This window comes from Spermophilus citellus (genome assembly GCF_964194105.1).
Source record: "Spermophilus citellus genome assembly, chromosome: 3".
In the NCBI taxonomy this organism is placed as follows: domain Eukaryota; kingdom Metazoa; phylum Chordata; class Mammalia; order Rodentia; family Sciuridae; genus Spermophilus; species Spermophilus citellus.
This window is the reverse complement of record NC_138184.1, coordinates 91,068,068-91,087,958: the sequence shown is the minus strand read 5'-3', so window position 1 is coordinate 91,087,958 and position 19,891 is coordinate 91,068,068. Positions and strand designations below refer to the sequence as shown.

General features: G+C 60.6%; 1 protein-coding gene across 4 annotated transcripts in view; it reads left to right on the top strand.

Annotated features, from left to right (window-relative positions):
- SCARB1 (scavenger receptor class B member 1) overlaps positions 1–19,891 on the top strand; it is a 58,027-nt gene that overhangs the window by 19,406 nt on the left and 18,730 nt on the right. For all 4 annotated transcript variants that reach the window (XM_081285259.1, XM_081285257.1, XM_081285258.1 and 1 more), the window contains exons 2-7: positions 10,029–10,186; positions 12,246–12,387; positions 12,641–12,844; positions 14,824–14,919; positions 15,964–16,079; positions 17,987–18,153. In XM_081285259.1, coding sequence (XP_081141385.1) covers positions 10,029–10,186; positions 12,246–12,387; positions 12,641–12,844; positions 14,824–14,919; positions 15,964–16,079; positions 17,987–18,153 — 883 coding nt within the window. The remainder of the gene's footprint in view (positions 1–10,028; positions 10,187–12,245; positions 12,388–12,640; positions 12,845–14,823; positions 14,920–15,963; positions 16,080–17,986; positions 18,154–19,891) is intronic.

Here is a 19,891-nt window from a genome sequence, read left to right as displayed (position 1 = left end):
CAGGTCTCTTATTGGAAGGGGACGTTTTCCTCAGAAGTCTCCTTGTTGGCCAGTGTAGGGTCACGGCCGGCCTGGACTAGAGTCTGGGCTTTCTTAATGGGAGTCCGTGTCTCTTAATAGGCACAGGGGCAGCGGTGGCCTCGGTGGACGGCAACTGCGCAGCAGGTGTGGGAAGCCTGATGGGCACATGGTGAGTGGCCACATCAGGACACCAGATTGCCACCAGCACCAGGAGCAAGAAGCAAGAGTCCCCGTCCCTGGGGCGTCCTCGCGTTCCCCTCCTGGGACATGGCTGAGGTGATTGCCCTGAGCCAACCTGGGCTTTTGCTCGGCACCAGGTGGGACTTGGGCAGGTGCAGCAGCCCCCACGCGAGTCCCCCCGCGGCTAGAACTGCTGGTGGCCCCCGGCCGGGCCGGGCTGGCCAAGCCACCAGGAGCATCATGTGCCAGCCCATGTGCACACGCTTTCCTTCCTCCGGAGGGACAGCCAGGCCAGTGACGGTGTGTAGTGTCCCCTGCCAGCCGTGTCTGGGAGTGCTGCGTGCGCCAGCGTGAGCCGCCAGGGGCTCCCGGTGTCCCCAGCCCTTCCTGTTGTGGCTGAGTCCTTGTGAGTCTTGGGCCCTCTGTCCCACTTCCTGCCCAGGAGCTTGGCCTCGCAGCTCTGTGCCCAGGGCGCGTGGGCAGGTCGGGATGAGCCGCCACCTGTGTTGCTCCATCCTCTGCAGGGCCTGTGGGGAGCGGCCAGGTGCCCTGGGAGGCGGGAGGAGCCGCGGCCTGGGGTGCAGATGGCCCTGGCGCAGCTCCCGGTTTACTAAAGAAGCCAGAAACCTGGAATCTCTTTGATTTCCAGATATCGTCCACAAATTCCAATACCATGTGACCCAAAGCTCCTCTGGCCCATGGTCTGGCCTCTGAAGTCTGTTTGGGGATCTTTTCATAGTGTGTGGGGGGCAGTGTCAGACACTTTTAAGTGACTTTAAAGAACTCGCTGCTATGAAAACCTTGAGGCAGACCTGTAAAGAGGACAGAGGCTGCCGGGCCTTGGGGACGGGCCTCATGCTCTTTCTAGTTGGGCTGCGGCACCTGTGAGCCAAGGTCCCCTTTGTCTCTGGCCCCTCTCTGACTTTGTGATATCAGCACATCCCCCAAGGCCAGAGTCCTGAGCCTTTCCTAGAGTCCCACATGCTGCTGCTGGCCAGGGACCTCACTTTGAGGACCGCAGCTCCTGCAGCAGGACTGTGGGGGAGCCACACCAGGGGCAGGAGACCCCGAGCGTTGCCCTGGGGCCAGGGGTGCTTTCAGAACAGCACTTGCTCCAGAGCTCCCCACTTCCCAGGCCTCCACCCTGGGCCTCCACCCCGGGCCTCTGCTTGGGCTCCTAGCCCTTTGCTCCACTGCCATCAGCACAGAGGATGGGCGCCGACAGGGTCTGTCCCTGCCCAGCCTGGGAGCTTCTGGGCTGCTTCTGCTCTCTGTGTGTGCATCCCCTGGGAACCCGGGGGCCTCGAGGCTGCCCAGGGGGAGGGGCAGCGGGCCTGCCAGGGTCTGGGACCCGATGAAGGCACCACACCCTTCCCGGTGCCGCTCGCTGGCTTCCTTCCTAACACTGGAGTCCTGTCCAGCAGGGTCGGAGGTCACCAGGAGCCAGGGTCAGCAGGGAAGATCCCGGATCCCTTTTTGGAGAACAAAGGGCCCGCTGGGCCACTGGAAGGCGGCCCTCCCCACTGCTGCCCGTCCCTCCTGGGGCAGCTCCGGAGAAGTGCGCAGGGTCCCCAGTGGGTGTGGCAGCGCATCCTGGCTCCCCCAGGGGCTCCGTCCTGATTCTGGGGACCGGGAACACACTGCCCTGTGGGGAGAACGTGACGAGGCCCAGGGTCTGAGATGCAGAGGCCACCCTGGGTCACCCAGGTGGCCCCGCGTCCTCCACGGGTGCTTATGAGAGGAGGCGGGAGGCGGAGGAGGACTGAGTGGACCAGGGGTCAGTGCTGCTGGGACAAGCTGCGGACCACGGGTGCCCCTGGGTGCTGGGGCGGGCCTGTGCCCCGGGGAGGGCAGGGGACGCCTGAGCTGCTGTCGGCTGTGGCTCAGCTCTGTTTCGGCAGGGCCTCCCTGGAGGGCACTCAAAGCACAGGTAGGGTCCCTGGGGCTGGTGGAATGACATCTGGACACATAGAGTTACGTTCTAAGGGGTCAGATGCTGCTTTGGAAATTCTCAAAATTTTAAAAACTGACGTTTGGAGGCGGGGGAGTCACGCCGAGGACACGGACATGTTTTTCCTTTTGTCTAAATAAAGCTGGGGGGGCAGGCGTGCTGTGACCCGGGGACCTGCAACCTTTGTTTTTGAAGGACTTTCTGTTCCAGAACAATCCCAGGTTCAGAGGAAATCTGGGAGGACAGGGCAGGGTCCGCGCCCAGCACCCCCCGGGGCTGACGCCAGGACCTGGCTCGGCTCTTTGGGACCATAAGGGACCGTGTGGGCACACTGTGGAAGCCACAGCCGCTCCTCGTCCCCTCCCAGGACTCCGGCTCCTGGGCTCACGTCTCCTTGGTCTCCTGGGTCTGCACCGTCGGTTCTCATGACTGGGCCGTCCTGAGGAGCCCTGGCCGGGGCTTGGTGGGCCCCCTGCTGGGCTTGTGTGACTGTCCCCTCACTGTCCGGCGGGTGGGGGGTGTGGGCGGAAGAGCCCAGGTCCCCCTCGCCCACATCAGCCCGTGTGGCCCTGAAGTGGGTCCTCCTGTTCCCCCCGTTTAGCAGGTGAGGAAACTGGGCCTCGCACCTGTCTCCCGAGGTCCCCAGCAGCTGTCCTGGGGTCACCTTGCTGCCCCGGGATGGTGAAGTGCTTCAGAAGTCAGAGTTGACGGGCAGCAGGACCCTCTGTGGGCCTGGGGCACCTTCGTCTCGGGAGCGGGCCCCGGGCTGTGCTGGACACCCGGGAAGCACCCTCCTTGGCGGCAGGAAGGTTGTACTGTAACGTCTTTCTCTGTACGAGATGGAGCGCCATGCTTGCCGGAGGGCGCCCTCTGGGGTGGGGTGGCAGCGCCTGAGAGCCAGCGCCACCTGCCCTGGCCCAGCCCTGGCCCTCCCTCAGCTCCCACCCGCCCCACACCTCGCCCTCCGTGACCAGCCTGGTGTCCCTGCCCCACACCATCGCTGGCCGTGGCCTGTCCCTGTTGGGGAGCTTCCCCTGTGTGACTGTGTCACCATCTGTGGTCCCTGCTGCCCAGCTGTTCCCAGTAAGGCCACTCTGAGGGGGACTGTCTTCGGTGGCCGTGCAGGTACCTGGAGGTACCATCGCGTGTCATTCAGCGTCCCCATGGAGACTGCCAGGCACCCCCAGCTCCGGAGGAGCCTGGGGCTGCTGCACCCCCGGCCCTTCAGTCCAGCCATCCCATTCTGGCCAAGGGTCCCAGCAGGCGCTGAGGACATCCCCCCACCACCAGGCGCCTGGGGCTGGTGGGCGGCTTGGGACATCTGGGGACCCAGCCTCCTACTCTCTGCCCCACCAGCCTCTGGGTGTGGCCTCCATCCTGGGGGCACATGTGGTCCCTGGTGGCTGCTCTGTCATGACTAATGCTGGGCGGCAGGAAGGGGACTGGCCCCCAGACGCACGGGAGTTTCTGGTACGGATGGTGCCAGGGGGTCAAGCGGAGTGATGGGGGGGGGCCACTTTGCAAAGGAGGGCTTTGTTTTGGTTTCTTCCTTTTGTCTGTTTTCCCACTGTGGTGGCTGGTCCCCAAGCCTGGGCAGAACCCAGCCTGCCGTCCACGCCTTGCCCGGAGGTGAGGAGGCTCAGAAAGGTCTCCTCGAGCAGGGGCTTCAGGCAGAGGGGCCACCTGCGTGGCCACCTTGGGGAGGCAGCTCCTGCTGGGGCAATGGCCGAGCAGAGGCCGGAGCTCTGGACCACAGCGAGGCCAGCGTGGCTGGACAGAGGGAGCCACAGATGGGAGACGGAGCTGAGAGGGCGGCTATGGGAGCGCAGTTGTGCAAGACCCGTGGGTCACTGCCAGGAATTCGGGAGCCACAGAGGGGCTGAGCAGGAGGACACCCTCTGGCTTGTGTCGAAAGGGCGATTCCGGGGGAGCCTGGGGTGGGGGGAAGCAGGGGAGACGGCTGCCCATGTCCAAGTAGTGGAGAAGAGGGGGCAGGTCCAAGGCCCGCACCGGTGAGACCTGGAGCCAGGGGAGGGGCGGGGGGCGGTGACTAACTGGCTTGGGCAACGAGTTCTGGGATGTGCGTGGGTTTCTGAGAAAGATTTTTTTAATTCTTCTTACCTTTGCCCTTCAAAAGCAAAAGAAATTAGAGCATTAGTCAAAGGCGTGGTGTCCCCAAGGCTCAGACTGGTCCTCTCTGCTCATTCTTCCCGCTGGCCACGGCTGAGCCCTGGGACCCCTGGGATCTGTGTGTGGCTGGTGACCAACAGGAGCAGGCAGGATCTGTCCTGTCCCAGATCTGGGCCTCCAAGGTCAGCATGGCTCCTGGGCCAGGGTGTGTGGTCACTCTGGAGTCCGCTTCCTGTTATCCCTGGAGGGGGAGTTGGTCTGTGTATTGACCGCCTGCGTCAATGATTGACTGTGCGACTCCCGCGCACCCGAGCCGGGGAGGTCCAGGAGAGGTGGGGACCCTGGCCTGACAGGGACGCAGAACCTGGGGCCTGGTTTCCCCTGCACCCCTTGCCTCAGCGAGGCCTTTGGCCTTCGAGCCTCCGTGTCCACACCTGTGAATTGGACCGCTGACCCTTTAGTGAGCTGGCCTGGGCAGAGTGCGTTCTGACCCGTCAGTGCTGGGGAGGGTCCATGAGGTCCTCTGTGCCCCTCTGGTCCCCAGCGCCTCGGGGGCAGGACCCGTGTCCTTCGTCTTTGTGTCTTTAGATCTCACGAGCGCCTGGCAGGGTGTGAGGGGTGTGTGGTGGACGAACTGGGCTCCTGATGACATCAGAGCAGGGTCCTTGGGGGCTTTATTCAGGAGGTGGCCCCTGGGGACTGGGGCTTGGCTCCGGGACACAGCAGGAGGGCAGAGGCTGGCTGGAGAGGGTGGTGTTTGGTGTGGAGAGCGGGGGTGGGTCTTGGAGTGACCGGAATGGCGGGAGCCCACTGGTAGTTTCTGCCCGACGTTAAGTGCCACCTGTGTGCGTGCTGCAGCCTGCCCCTCAGCCTTCACAGCCACCTTGTCCCCACTCTACCCTGCTCCCAGCCCAGCCAGCCCATCTGCTTTCCGTCTCTGAGAACTTGCCTGTTGGGGCCGTTCCTCCAGCAGGGTCAGGCAGAGTGGCCCGTCTGTAGCTGTCTGAGCACCGTGCGTCCAGGGCTGGTCTCGGGGCGGTGGGTGTCCTTGTCTGTGCCTGGATCCTTGGGGACGCATCTTGTTTCTCCTCTCCTTTGCTCTCTGGACATCTGAGTTGTCCCTTTCGGCTACTGCGAGCAGAGCTGTGGGGACCTTGGTGAGCGTGGTCATGAGAGAGCAGGGTCTTCAGTTCTTTCCAGGCCCCTCCTGGGGGTGGCAGGGAATGTGGCAGTCTGGTGCCCTGGTGGCAAGCTCTGCCGGCCCTGGCGTCCTCAGCAGCATCCCGCAGGAGGCCGGGTTCCCATCTGCCCGGCCTCGCCCATCCTCCTTCATTCCCAGTTTTTAAAAACCGATTCCATCCTGTGGGTGGGAAGTGGCCTCTCTGGGACCCTGATCTGCGTCTCTGCGGGCACCTTGCAGGGGCTCCCTGGCCGCTTGTGTCATCTGTGCAGAATCATCTGTTGGGTCCTTGCCTGTCCGTAGTAGATCTTTTATATTTACAAAGATCACATTATGGTTCCTGGCCTATCTTGCGAGGCGTGGCCTGGACATGGAAGGCCATACTTATCCCAAGGACACGGCGCCGTCAGCTTTCCACACAGCACACAGCTCTGGTGACCAGCATCCAGACCAGGAAATGGGGTTTGCTCCTGAAGAGCCCTCTCACCGCTCCCCACACCAGACGGCCACTCTCTTTTTTCAATCCTTGTTTTGAGACAGTCTCCATAGCTGCTCAGGTTGGCCTTGAACTTGCAACCCTCCGCCTCCGCCTGCTGAGTCCCAGGGATCTCAGGTGTGGCCTCCGCGCCCACAACCCAGGGTGATTCTTACTGGGCCTCTCTGTCCGTCTGTGCTGGGCCTCAGTCCTCGCCCACTGCCTTGGTGTCACCTTCTTTTCATGTGATGTGACCGCGATGACACCTGCCCTTTGCTTTTACCCCCAATGTTCTGGATGCAGTGGACACGGCAGGTCGTGGGTGTGCCAGGGACAGCAGTGCACTCAGGTATGGCACTGTCAGACGCGGCTCCCACATGTTGAGTGTGCAGCTCGATGAATTTAGGGCTGCTTTATTCAGAAAAGCTCCAAACTGAGGAAGCAAGTGGGTGGGTGGACAGCTGGGTCACTGTGGCGCCCTGGTTGCCAGGAGGAGAGGAAGCAGGAAAGACACACGTGGGGACATCAAGCTGACGCAGAGCAGAGTGTGCTGCGAGGAGCTGTGTGGGGCCCTCGGGTCTCTGCTGGCTTCAGAAGCAGAACATTTTTGACACATGTGGAGACTTCATGCGAAGACTTGGATCAGCAGATCTCAAACAGGAAGTGGACTAGTCGGGGCCAGGGGCTGGAGGGACTGGGGAGTGGCTCCTGCTGGGGACGGAGAGGAGAGAATGTTCTGGAAGTAGGCAGTGGTGAAGGCTGCACTTCACGTGGGCGGGGGACACGGCACAGATCCTAATAAAGCCGTTAAAAACACCAGCGTCACGTTTTCAAGCCTCATCTTTCATGTTTGTCCTTCTCAGGGGACAATTTGATTCTTTTTCCCTTGGTGCTGGGGATTGAACCCAGGGGCACTCACCACTGAGCCACACCCCCAGCCCCTTTATATTTTATTTAGAGACGGGGTCTCACTAAGTTGCTTAGAGCCTCACTAAGTTGCTGAGGCCGGCTTTGAACTCATGATCCTCCTGCCTCAGCCTCCCAAGCCACTGGGATTGCACTTTACCCGGCACAGACTTGGGATTACAGGCGTGCACCACCGCGCCCGGCTTGACCAAGTTTTATCTCAGGTGTGTACCTCACCTGTGTGGCCTCCACAATCAAGATCTAGAACATTCCATCTCCCAGTGCCTGTGTGCAGTCCTGGCCCCTGGCGACCACTCGTCTGGTGTCTGTCTCTCTGTTTTTTTTTCTGTTTTCCAGAATGTCAGACAAACACAGAGTGTGTGGTTTTTGCATCTGGTCTCTTCTCACTTGGGGTAATGCGTTGGGGGCTCACCATGTTGTGGCATGCGCTGGTAGTTGGATCCTTTTTATTGCTGGGTGGGTTCTGTCGTCTCGGGGTGTGGTGGTTTGTCTGCTGACAGGTATTTGGGTCACTTCCATACCTCATCATTTTAAATACATACTGTCACTGAGGGACATTTAGGACAGTTCTGTGTCAGAGGCGACTCAGGCTTTGCCCGGGCTGTGTCCTTTGCTGGGGACTCCTTCCCACTCTAGCTGGCAAAGCCTGACTTGTGTTTTAATACCCAGCCCAGGTGTCCCTTCCTCCCCACAGCCTTTCTGCCTTCTCTCTGCAAAGGACTTGAGGGCCTGTTGGGTTGGAGGGAGGGAGTGGCATCCATCAGGACGTGCCTGCCATTCTCTCCCATCTCCAGGGAGGTGATCTTTGGCCTGGGGAGGGGGGACCAGGACAGTACCACAGAACCAGCCCTGTTTGGCAAGAGCCCATGCCTGTGCTCCTCGAACTGCTATCTAATCAGCTGCCTGGCCCAGGTGTCCCTGGTTCACTGTGACTGAGGGGAGAGCATCCTGCTGGTCAGAAGCAGGGCAAAGTCCGTACCCAACCCAGAGTGCTGGTGTGCAGGCCAGGGGACAATGTGGCTCACCTTCTGGGTGCCGGGGGCTCGGTGGACCCTCTCCTGGGCACTTTACCTGCACAGACTCGTTCAAGCCCACAGCAGCCCACTGGTGGATGGTGACCTTATGGCTGTCGTAGGGGTGAGGAAACAGAGAAGGCTGGTGACTTGCTCACAGCCACCAAGTCAGAGGGGTGAGCCGGGCCTGTACCCTGCCTGCAGGAAGTGCCAAGTGAGTGGGCTGAGGCCCCGGAGCCCCTTCTGTGGGAGAGATGGACCAGTGGCTATCTGGTGACTTCTTGTTTCAGCCTGTTGTCCCCAGGACCAGTTTGAGCAGGCCCAGGGATCAGGCAAGCTGGGACCCCGGGGTTCTCAAGGCTTCTCGGCCTCCTCAAGAAGCTGGGCTGGGGAGGAGGTGGGTGGGGGGCTGGTGCACCTGGTTTTCAAATGGCTTTATTGAGGGGTCACTGACACAGAAGGCGCGTGTGTTGAGCGTATCCGACATGTCACAGGCACGCCCGCCAGCACATCACGGCACCAAACACGTCCCCCCTCCCAGATCCCCTCTGTCCTTCATTGCGGCGGACACGGGATTGTGACCTGTGCTCGTGAGGACTTCTCCAGGGCCCTGGGCTCTCTTTGTCTTTTCAAGCTGCTCTAGGGAGCTAGAGGTCATGGTCATGCTGTTCTTCTGTTGGAAGTGGACACTGGGATGGCTCGGTGTGTCTGAGGAGCTGGGCACTGTCCAGTGACTGGTTTAGCACAGGGCCTGGGGCTGAAGGGTTTCCACTGCCCAGGGCCCCCACAGAGGGGGCATGAAGTGGGAGGATGATGCAGGGTCCCCTTGTGTGGCTGTGGGCAGGTGGGACTGGGACCTCCTGGGGGGCTGAGTCCCTGCCTGGGCTGCTTCTCTGGGCCACAGTGGGTAGTTCCACCAGCTATGCCAGGGGGAGGTGCAGGGGGGAGCACAGTGGCCTGGTACAGGACCCCCAGGGGGGTTCTTGCTGCTGTCAGTGCCCAGCACTCCCCGACCCTGAGTGTCCCTGGGCACTGGATGCTCAGTTTGTTGGGGCAGCCCTGCAGGGGACAGCACAGGGGGCAGACATGGTTAGCAATGGGCACTTCGAGGATCCCGGTCTTCTCAGGAGAGACTTCCAGGCTAGACTTCATGGCAGTGGAGGGAGCCATCATCACCCACGTGCCGCAGAGGCCCACTAGCGGAGCTATGGCCATGGTGTCTCGGCCCTGCAGGACAGAAGGAGATTCAGACCCACGCTCCACTTCCTCCAGGGGACACGTGACCGGGTCTGGACTGCGGGCTCTGGCCTTCTGCCTCCTCGGGGCCTTTGCCTGTGGATTAGGGTTGGGGACTGTGGGAGCAGATGTCCTTGTCCTGGAAGGCTGTGTTCAAAGACTGTGGGAGGTGACGCAAGCTGCCCTGGCTGCCTGGCTTTGTGACACATTGGGCTGCATCTGATAGGCCTGCTGCTAGGCAGAGATAGAGATTACAGGCCAGGTGCACTGCTGGCCTCTTTTCTTCAGCCCTTTAGGACAATTTGGTATTTTTGCCAAGCATCAGGAATCAGTTTTCATAAAAAACTTCCATATTTTGGGCTTTTCATGGACTTCTCTGCTCTCACCTCCTGCCTTCTCCCCTCAAATGCTGGCTCTTGTCTCAGAGCTTTGCACCGGCTGTTGTTGCTGGAGCACACTCAGCCCTGGGTTCCTGTCCCCCACTACCTTGGTTCTTATTTGGGATTGGGCTTGTGGATTTGTACATTTCAGTCCCTGGTGACTGTCTGGAGTCCCACCCTCTCCCCTCCCCGTGCTTTCACTGGGCTCCGTCATAGCACCTCTCTGGCCCAGGGGTCAAAGCCTGCCTTGCCGGCTGGGGAGGGGCTGCCTTGCTTGCGCGCCCACCCCAGCTCCTAGCCGGGAGTGGAGGAGGTGCTGGGCCAGGCGGAGTCCCACCACCTTCTCCTGCCAGCGTCCACCCCTGTAGGTGATGCTGCCCCAGCCCCCCGGCAGCCCCCCCCCCCGCAGCCCCGCTGCAGCCCCTGGCCCCTCTGCAGCGGGGCCAGACCGTGGTAGGATCGGGCCGCCGCGTAGCTGCTCCAGCCCCTCCTGCCCATGCAGGACCCTCCTGATCCGCCGCCTTTCCGCCCACAGAACGTGCGCATCGACCCCAGCAGCCTATCCTTCAGCATGTGGAAGGAGATCCCCGTGCCCTTCTACCTGTCTGTCTACTTCTTCGAGGTGCTCAACCCCGAGGAGATCCTGAAGGGCGCGAAGCCGGAGGTGCAGGAGCGTGGGCCCTACGTGTACAGGTGAGGAGGGCGGGGCCTCGGGGTGGGGGCGGGGCCTCAGGGATGCAGCGGGGCCGCTGTGGTGGGCAGGGCCTCAGAAGAATGGGGCGGGGCCCCATTCTCAGAAGTTGGGGCAGGGCTCAGGGATGGGGGGGGCTCAGATGAATGGGGCGGGGCCTCAGAGGGATGGGGCGGGGCCTCAGGGACAGGGCGGGGCTGCTTGCTGAGTGCAGACTGGTTCCCGCAGCAGGCTGGGCGCACAGAGGAAGCTGCCTGCCGGCTAGTTCTTCATGGAGTTGGTAGGCAGGGCCTATGAATGACACACGCACGCACCCAGAGCAGCCCAGAGCGAGCACCTCCATCCCAACCCCGTGTGTGGTGGAGGACAGGGAGGGCCAGCAGGAGATGGGACCAGCATTTGTAGCTCGTGCTGACCCAGTGCCTGGGTTGTGCCTTTGCTCTCTGGCTTTGCTTGTACCTGGCTGTGGCCCCAGGGGTGACTTTAACCCCGAGCCTCAGTTTGTCCCAGTGCAGTCCAGGGATGAGGACGGCACATGGTGTCAGTGTCAGGCCATCATGTGCTGCCTGAGTCAGGACAGAGGAGTTGCCATGAGGCTCCTGAGATGTGGGGACACTTGCTAGGAGTGGCCACGCCTTTTTATGAACTGTTTTACACAGAACCCTGTCTCCACACAGGAGCAGCGAGGCCAGTGGTGTAGGGACCCCAGGCTTGGCCGCCTGCCCTGCCTGAGCCTTGGACTGTTAATTGTGGCTGAGGGAGCCGGCCCCCCGAGGAGTGGCTGGCTTCCCGGGCTGGGCAGGCAGAGTGTGTTCCCGTTGGCTGGGGGCACAGTCTGGTTCTGAGAAGCCCAGGCTGGAAGCTCAAGCGTGCCTGAGGTTTGGCAGTTGGGCATGCTGGCCAGGGCACAGCCCATGGCACATACAGGACCCACTGCAATGGCAGGAGCAGTTTCCTAGACGTGGGGGACGGCGGGAACACGGGGTCCCATGCGACCCTCTGCCCTGCTCCGTGCCTGGCTCTGCCTCAGGGAGCCTCTGCTGAAGTGCACTTGGAGCTGACCCTGGCTGGCCGCAGCTCACGCTTGCTCCTTGTGCCCATGACCCGCCTCAAGTGCATGTGCCAGGCACCATGCTGGTCCACTGTGGGAGCCGCAGAGAAGGCCTTCCGTGGTGGGAGCAAACCAGTGGGCAAGGTCAGGCTTTGGGCCTGCATGGGAAGGTAACAGCTGGTGGGGTCTGGACTTGTTTCTGGGGGCAGACATCAGCAGCTGGGTCTGATGGCGGGTCAGGGACAACCTCTGCAAAGGGGGCATTTGCTGGAGCTGAGTGGCAGGAAGGGGTGCTAGGGCAGGAGGGTCCTGGGCAGAGTGTGTGCCAAGGCCCCGAGGCAGGGAAGGTGGCCTGCACTGCTGGAGTGCTGTGAACCAGGGCAGAGTGGAGGAGCCCAGGCCTGAGAAGGGGTGGGTGGGATGGCGAGGGCCTTGGGCTGCCCTGGGAGCTTGGTGGGTCCTATAGGTGAAGGCAGGTGGGGTCACACGACGCAGTCTCCTCTTTGGAGGGGTTGAGAGGTGAGACAGTACTGACCGTGGCAGCTAGTGTTACGTGGTGCTCTGGTTTTGGTGGCTGTACGTGTTTGGACCCACTTACCCTTCGCACAGCCTGATGAAGCAAGTCTCTCCTGCTCTGTACGCTGGGACACTGAGGCACAGGGAATCAGTGATGAGGGCAGGGTCCAGCCCTGGCCCTCGGGCACATCCCCAGCCATGTGTTTCCTGCCGGCCTTGGAGGAGGGGCTGGCGTGGTCACCTGGTGGACACGGATGCCAGGTGGAGGGAGGTGTCGGGATCGAGGTGCTTTCTGGAGGTGGCTCGGATGAGGGTAAGGGCAAGCAGAGCCAGGCTGTGCGTCCTGCAGTGGGCAGTCAGTGGGGCGGACAGGCAGCAGCTGGCCAAGCTCAGCTTTGGCGCTGTCAGGTCGGGAGGTGCCCCTCCCCAGGGAATCAAGGTGGATGCTGCTGGGGGCTGCGGGGAGCACCCTCCAGTGGCCGCTCTCCCTGCAGAGAATTCAGGCACAAGATCAACATCACCTTCAACAACAACGACACGGTGTCCTTCCGGGAGCACCGCAGCTTCCAGTTCCAGCCCGCCAAGTCCCGAGGCTCCGAGAGCGACTACATCGTCCTGCCCAACATCCTGGTCCTGGTGAGGCTGCTGGCTAGGGCCCTCTTCCCGGGAACGTGCGGGCACTGGCTGGAGGGGCACTGGGTGCAGGTGGGAGAATAGGGTGCCTGGATCCGTGCTGGCTCCTCCTCTGGCTGACCTGCCCCTGGGGTGGTCAAGGCCAGGGTCAAGGCCAGCAGAGGGGACCCACCACTCCCAGGCCCTCCTGGGCTTGGCTTCCCCCTGGCGGGGCCGTGTGCAGCCCTGACGCAGTGTCCGTCTCCGGGGTCTGCAGGGTGCTGCGATGATGATGGAGAACAGGCCCATGAGTCTGAAGCTGATGATGACCTTGGCGTTCAGCACCCTGGGGGAGCGAGCCTTCATGAACCGCACCGTGGGCGAGATCATGTGGGGCTACGATGACCCCCTCGTGAATCTCATCAACAAGTACTTCCCAGACATGCTCCCCTTGAAGGGCAAGTTTGGGTTGTTTGCTGAGGTCAGTGTGACCCACGCAGCTTGGAAACCGGTGACTGGCTGACTTTGCAGCTGGCTGGGTAGAGACTCTGACGGATGAGTGTCAGCAAAATAGGGAATTTACTGACTCACGCAATTGAAAACTCTTGGGGGTGAGTTCAGGTACAGCTTGATCCAGGCTCAATGATGGGATTGGGGCTCACTCAGCTTAGGAAATTGGAGGCTTTGCTGGAAGAAATGGGAATGATTGCTGGGGAGACAGATCACCAGTGTCAACCCCAGCTCTGCTCTGAGCTGCCTCCTTTATCCTGATCTTGACCCCTGCTAACCTGGTAGGGTCACTGATTGGGCTCCCCAGCCAAGATCAATCCAGGTAGCATTTGATCCCTGACCTCTGACGGCTGATGTTGGCCCTCTGGAAGTGGAATTCCGTGGGCTCCCTGGATGTGTCAGTCTCAGCCTTCTCTCTAGGGTCTGCTGTTCTGGTGTAGATCGGTGGGGTAACACCCTGATGCTGAGCCTGGGTGTGTCCAGGACGGCAGATTCTGGTCCTGTGGGTGAACGGGCAAGTTGGGGTAAGCAGCACGGTACTGTAGAAGCATCCACATACCCCACAGGGCCCGGCAAGTGGAAGTTCTCGCAAAGTCAGCAGCATAGCTACAATCTACGTTTGACCGTGTATAACGGAAACCTCAAAAGAGTGGTCTGGTGGTCAGCTGTTCAGTGCTGGTGTGGCTTTGGGGTCTCCAGTGTCCTGGAAGCCTTCTGCCACTCCTCTCTGCCATCCTGGGGATGCAGTTGCCATGCTCAGGATAATCTCGTGGCTCAAGGAGGCAGCTAGAGTGTCAGCTATCACATCCTTATTCCAGGCAACATGGCAGGAAGGAAGAGGTGGGGAGGCTGGAGGGAGAATTGAGGGTGAATCGCAAGACCCAGCTGTCTCCTGTGGGGAGGGGAGAAACCAACTTCCTCTTGTTTTCCGTGGGCCAGAACCGAGTCGCGTGGCTGCACCAGCTGCAGGGAGTTGGGAGTGCAGCCTTCTGGGAATGTGGGTGCTTCCCTGAGCCAGGTGTGGGTTGGAGATGAAGGAGAAAGTGGGGGGTGGCTCTGGGTAGGGCAGGCGGTCTCTAGTGTGCCTTGTCTGTCCTGATGCATAGTCAGCAGTGATGTTAACAGTGTCTGACACCTCAGTGTCCCCTGGGCTGGCTCATGCTGTTCTTTCCTCCAACAGCTCCATCTGGGCAGGGACTTGACAGAGGCATAGCTCTTGGAGGCCAGGGTGGGAGAGAGCACTTCCAGACCCCCACTCTGTCTCTCTGAGCTGTGCACATCTTCATTCTGACCTGGAAACCTGTTTCTGGGGGCACTGAACACCAGGGCTTGGCCTCACTCTCTAAAGGCTCCATAAACTCAGGATCAGCTAGGATCGACTAGATTATGCTGCCTTGACAAGCAGCCCCGATGTCAGTGGCTTAAAGCAGCAAACACTGATTTCTTGGCTTGTACTCTGTGTCCACTGGGTGTGACCAAGGGGCCTCCTGCTTGTGGTGGTCACTCAGGGACCCAGGTGAGGGAGGCCCAGAGTTGACACACATTTCTGTCACCATGGCTGCGGCAGAGAGCTGGGGAAGTGCCTGTGCCCAGTCCTTCAAGTGTCCACCGGCTGTGACATCAACTTTTGCTGCCCCTGGCCATGCTGTGTTTCAAGTGGGGTGATGGGGTGGGAGTGAGCCTGCCATTCACCTGGGCGGAGAGTTAGAAAGGAGAGCAGGTGACATTTCAGCCCTCAAAAACCAGTAGGGTGGGCCTCCCAGAGGCCTAAGTTGGTTTCTCTTGACCCCAAGATGCAGGGGACGCAGCAGTGAGGGACCTCCCAGGGGAGGGGGCACACTGCTGGAGGTGCAGTTGGGGTGCAACTGGGGGTGGCTTGGCATCCGCCGTTCCCTGGGCCTTCACCCTGTCCGGAGGCTCAGGGAGACTGTCCTCTATCACTGTCCGCAGATGAACAACTCGGACTCGGGGGTCTTCACGGTCTTCACAGGGGTCAAGGACTTCAGCAGAATTCACCTCGTGGACAAGTGGAATGGGCTGAGCAAGGTGAGGACCATGGGCGGCCCCAGCCTCAGGGTATGGCAGGACAGGAAGTGGCCTAGCCAGGTCCCTGGGGACCCTCCTTGAAGCCTGGGCAGGGGCAGCTGTCCCCCAGGAAGGACATACTCAGTGTGGGGGTATCACCCGTGGTGGGTGAAGGCTGTGCTGTGGAGGACACAGCCCTTGCTTTGCCTGATTCTTCATGTACAAGGAATGTTTTTGAAACATCTCCCCCGAAACACTAAAAATAAAATCAAGGCGTATATTGAACACACATTAAACTAACATGATACATAACGTATATAATATCGCCCTTGATGCCCGAGGCCCTGCAGTCTCTGCTCTCCCTCCCAACCACAGAGGAACCCACGAGCCCACGGTGGCCGTTGGGGACAGTCTTCCTGTCTGTTCTCACCCCTCGCATGCTTGTCTGGACCCAGAGAAACGCGATTTTCCTTCTTTGAACACAGTGGGTCATCTCCTGCGCAGGTCCTGCAGCTTTGGCCTGTCCTCAGGGTACTTGACGATGATTTCAGTGGTCCCCCTAGTGACCGCCGCAGAGACCTGGGTCCTGGGGACAGTCACTCCAGAAGGGCCTGGGTGGCGGGATAACCATGGCTAATAAATGCCGTGAACATCCTTTCTGATTGTTTTTTTTTTTTTCAATCTACAACATGGGCGAGCACACGGGGGAGGGATTTCCAGTTGTTCAGAGGGTGGGGACTGAGTGGCTGGTTTGGGTCCGAGCCTTGCTCCTGGGAGAGTCCGGGCCGCCCCATTAGGATCTTGAACGGCTGGCCACGTTCCTCCATTTGCCTGTCTTTACGAGGCGTCTGTCCACTTCCACTGGGGCAGGGAGAGGTGGGGGGAGGGCACGTTGCACAGAGGATGTCACCGGGTCCCCAGCAGAGTTATGTGGTCAGCGTCTGTGAGGGTACGGTCGGCCCTGGGACCCGAGTGGCCGTGCCTGGGCTGGGGCCAGTGCAGTGTGCACCTCTGGAGTGCTCCCCGCGGCTGTCTGAGTGGCCGGTCCAACCTCGCTCCTCACAGGTCAACTTCTGGCATTCGGATCAGTGCAACATGATCAATGGAACTTCTGGGCAAATGTGGGCGCCCTTCATGACCCCCGAGTCCTCGCTGGAGTTCTATAGCCCTGAGGCTTGCAGGTAACCCCGCTCCTCCGGCTCTGTGTCCCCAGCTCTGCAGCTGTCCAGCGGCCCTGGCTGTTAGCTGAGGACAGCTGTGGCCTCCCACGGCCCTTTTCCAGGTGTTGCCAGATCTGCTGGCCTGTTCCGGCCACTCTGGGAATTCACGAGGGCACCCTTGACTCTCTGCCTCCCCGTCACACCAAGGAGCCCTGCTCCATACCAGGTGTGGGACGGGATGGCAAGAAGGACACAGTCCCTGTGCCCTGGGTGGTCACTTCCTGTCAGGGGACTCAGGCCAGTGCACAGAATGTCGCAGTAGAGTGCTTTTGCTGGGCTTGTGTGGCTGCTTTAAAAATAGAACCTCAGGGCTGGGCTGGGGCTCAGCAGCCGAGCACTCGCTAGCCCAGGTAGGCTCTGGGTTCGATCCTCGACACCACATAAAAGTAAATAAAGGTACTATGTCCACCTACAGCTAAAGAAATCTAAGAAAAAAAATAGAATTTTATTTTATTTTATTTTATTTTTGTGGGCTGGGTATTGCACCAAGGGCCTCGTGTGCTGGGCGAGCGCTGTACCCCTGAGCTACACCACAGGCCCCAATAGAACACGCTGCAGTACCCGGGACCCAGCCCAGGGGGCGCTCTCCCCCGAGCTGTCCCTGCAGGCCTTTTTATTCTTTGAGACAGGGTCTTGCTCAGTGGTCCAGGCTGGCCTCGAACTTGGGGTCCTCCTGCCGTAGACTTCTGAGTTGCTGGGATTGTAGGTGGTTATCAAAACCACCACGCCCGGCTGGAATCTTAAACGAGAAAAGTTGCAAGAAAATGCGAGTTACCCGTCTACCCTTCCCCAGCGGTTGGCCAGCTCTCCGTCACTGCAACAAATGTGCCAGTTAATCACTCTGGAAAGGGAAGAGGTCTATTTTGGTCACAGTTGGGGAAGCTGCAGTCCATGGAGGGTCAGCCCTGTGACGAGGCAGCACTGTGTGTGACAGAGCAGGACTCCCACCTCATGGCCCTGGAGCTAAAGAGAGAAAGAGGAAGAATCTGGGGTCCCCAGGTCAGGGCACACCCCCAATGGCCTGGAGACTCCCACTAGGCCCCGCCCCTTGAGGGTTCCAGCACCTCCCAGTAGCGCCACCTGGGGTCCACCTTCAGCACCGGGCGCTGATGGACAGGTTCCAACCACAGGCCCAGGTGCCCCAGCTCTTTCTCTGCCACCCCAGCTGCTGTGCCATGTGCCACCTCCCCTCGGGTTATCTTCGCCCTCCACCACTGAGCGCAGGGTGCAGACTGCGTGCCCCTTGGCACCTGAGTACCCAGGGTGTTTTCTCAGAGAAGGGACATTATGTGACCTCTGTTATCAAAACCAGGACCTTTTCCATGGACCAGGTGGGACTGGCTGACCTGGGGCCATCCTGTGAACACAGGATGAGTCAGTTCTCGGCTTGGCTTTCCATCCATGGTTGGCTGAGCCCTCGGATGTGTGGCACTGATTCTTTTTTTTTTTTTTTTTGGGGGGGGTATCAGGGATTGAACTCAGGGCCATCGACTCCTGAGCCACGTCCTCAGCCCTATTTTGTATTTATTTAGAGACAAGGTCCCACCGAGCTGCTTAGCACCTCGCTGTTGCTGAGGCTGGCTTTGGACTCACGATCCTCCTGCTTCAGCCTCCTGAGCCGCTGGGATGACAGGCGTGCACAATGGTGCCCGGCTTATATTCAGTTTTTGATTTAAAGTTTGTGTGGTTGTGGACAGTGGACTGGCCTGGTCGGGGAGGCCACACTGCATTTCCCTGGGTGAGAGGCCACCAGGTGTGGCCCCAGGAGGGGGCCGTTCAGGTGGGCGAGATGGTTCCCTGGGGCGACCTGTGTCAGGTAGGGGGCAGCCAGGGGCTCTGGGGTCATCTGCCCCGTCTGCCCCCTGCAGGTCCATGAAGCTCATCTACCAGGAGCCGGGGATGTTTCAGGGCATCCCCACCTATCGCTTTGTGGCCCCCAAAACCTTATTTGCCAACGGGTCAGTCTACCCGCCCAACGAAGGCTTCTGCCCGTGCCTGGAGTCCGGCATTCAGAACGTCAGCACCTGCAGGTTCGGTAGGTGTCCTGGGTGGAGGGCAGGAGGTGGGCGGGAGAGGGGCTTATCTGCCTAATCTCTGTCCTCTGTCCTCTGATAATCCTATTAGGCCGCAGATAGGGAGCAGGGCTGATGATAACAGGAGGTGGCAGGTCAGCCCGTGGCTTAGGGCAGCACAGACCTGTCACCTCACAGTCTGTGATCAGAGGCCTGTCATGGTCCAGCCGGCCACGGTCAAGGTCCTGGCCAGCTGGTAGTGCTGTCAGTTCTTTGCCCCCCCCCTGCTCCTGGAGGGGCCAGTGTTCCTCCGCTCATGGCCCTTCCTCTTAGACACCAGCAAGGTCCTGCCCCTCTGGCCCCCTCTGTGTCCTCCTGCTGCTAGTTTTCAGGACCCTTGAGGCTACCCCAGAGCCAGGTTGTCTGTAGGCGTGGGCACCGGGGTTGAGGCCAAGATCTGTCTCCCACGCCCGTTTGCACCCGAGAGCGAGGCTTGGTGGGAAGGACCCTTCACCTCATCCTGGTGCCCGAGGAGCTGGCGCGGGCCCACTGTTATGCAAAACCCTCTTGTTCCGAGGTGTCGGGCTGATCACTGATGCTGGCACAATGTCCTGGGTCGCCCTTGCTGCCTCGGGACCTGGGCCCATCTCTGTGGCGCACCCACCTCAGTTGCTCAACTGCTGGGGTGTCAGCTCGATCCCTCCTCACCCCTCACCCTGTGTGCAAACCCAAGTGGTTTCACCCCCACACGGCCCGGGGCCCTTCCTCTCGCCCATCCATCTGGCCTCTGGCCTCCTGGTCCTGCCCACCAGTCCCCGCACCTCCTGTGGCTGTTGGAACTAATTTAATTGACGTAAGATTGAAAACGCTCTCCTTGTACCACACTGGCTGCAGGTCAGATGCCCAGCCACATGGCATGGTGACCGCCATGGTGGACACTTCATGGAGGCCACTGGGCCCCATTGGAAGGCCCTGCCCTGGGCCCCGCCAGGACCCCTGGACAGCACAGGCCTCGCCCTCTGGCTGCAGCCAAGGCCAGACCCTGTGCCCAGTGGGGCTCTGTGTCCCTCCTCTGCCTGGTGGCCAGCCCTGCTCCCACACCCTGTCCTCAGGTGGCCGCTGGCTGATCCCCCGTCAACCTCTCGTCTCTGGCTGCTCCTCCGGGGTTTGTTGCACACTGTCCCTAATGTCCCTCAGCTGGGCTGTGGGCGCTCTGCAGGCTCCCTGCACCCTGGCCTTCTGTCCAGCTGGTCCCTCGGTTTCCAGGGCTGTGCCCAGCAGGTAGTGTCCACTCAGACTGTGTTTGAACATCTGGACATGAGGGTGGGTCCTGTTCTTGGGGAACTGAGGCCCAAGGCAGGTGTGACTGAGGTCACAGGGCTGGTGGGACAAGAAGCTGGCCCTCTGCCTGGCCAGGTCTTGCTGACCTCATCTTCCCGCCACGTCCTCCAGCTAGAGGAGGGGGTTGTGCAGGGTGGACCGAGCGGGGTCAGGAGGGAGGGTCATCAAGAGACCGGATGGCATCCCCGGTTTCAGGCAGACCAGGGCAGAGGGCCTGGCCCTGGGGCCTGTGCAGTTCACCTGGACACCATCCTCTGCCCGTCTCACTGTGGGTGTCTCTGGGAATCTCTGCTTATAAGGTGGAGTCGCCTGCTGGGAGCAGGGTTGCAAGACCTTGGGTGGCAAGTGGCAGATGCTGGGCCTAAAAGGACACTTGCACTTGGTCAGCGTGACCGACAGTCCAGGGCAGATCCCGTCTAG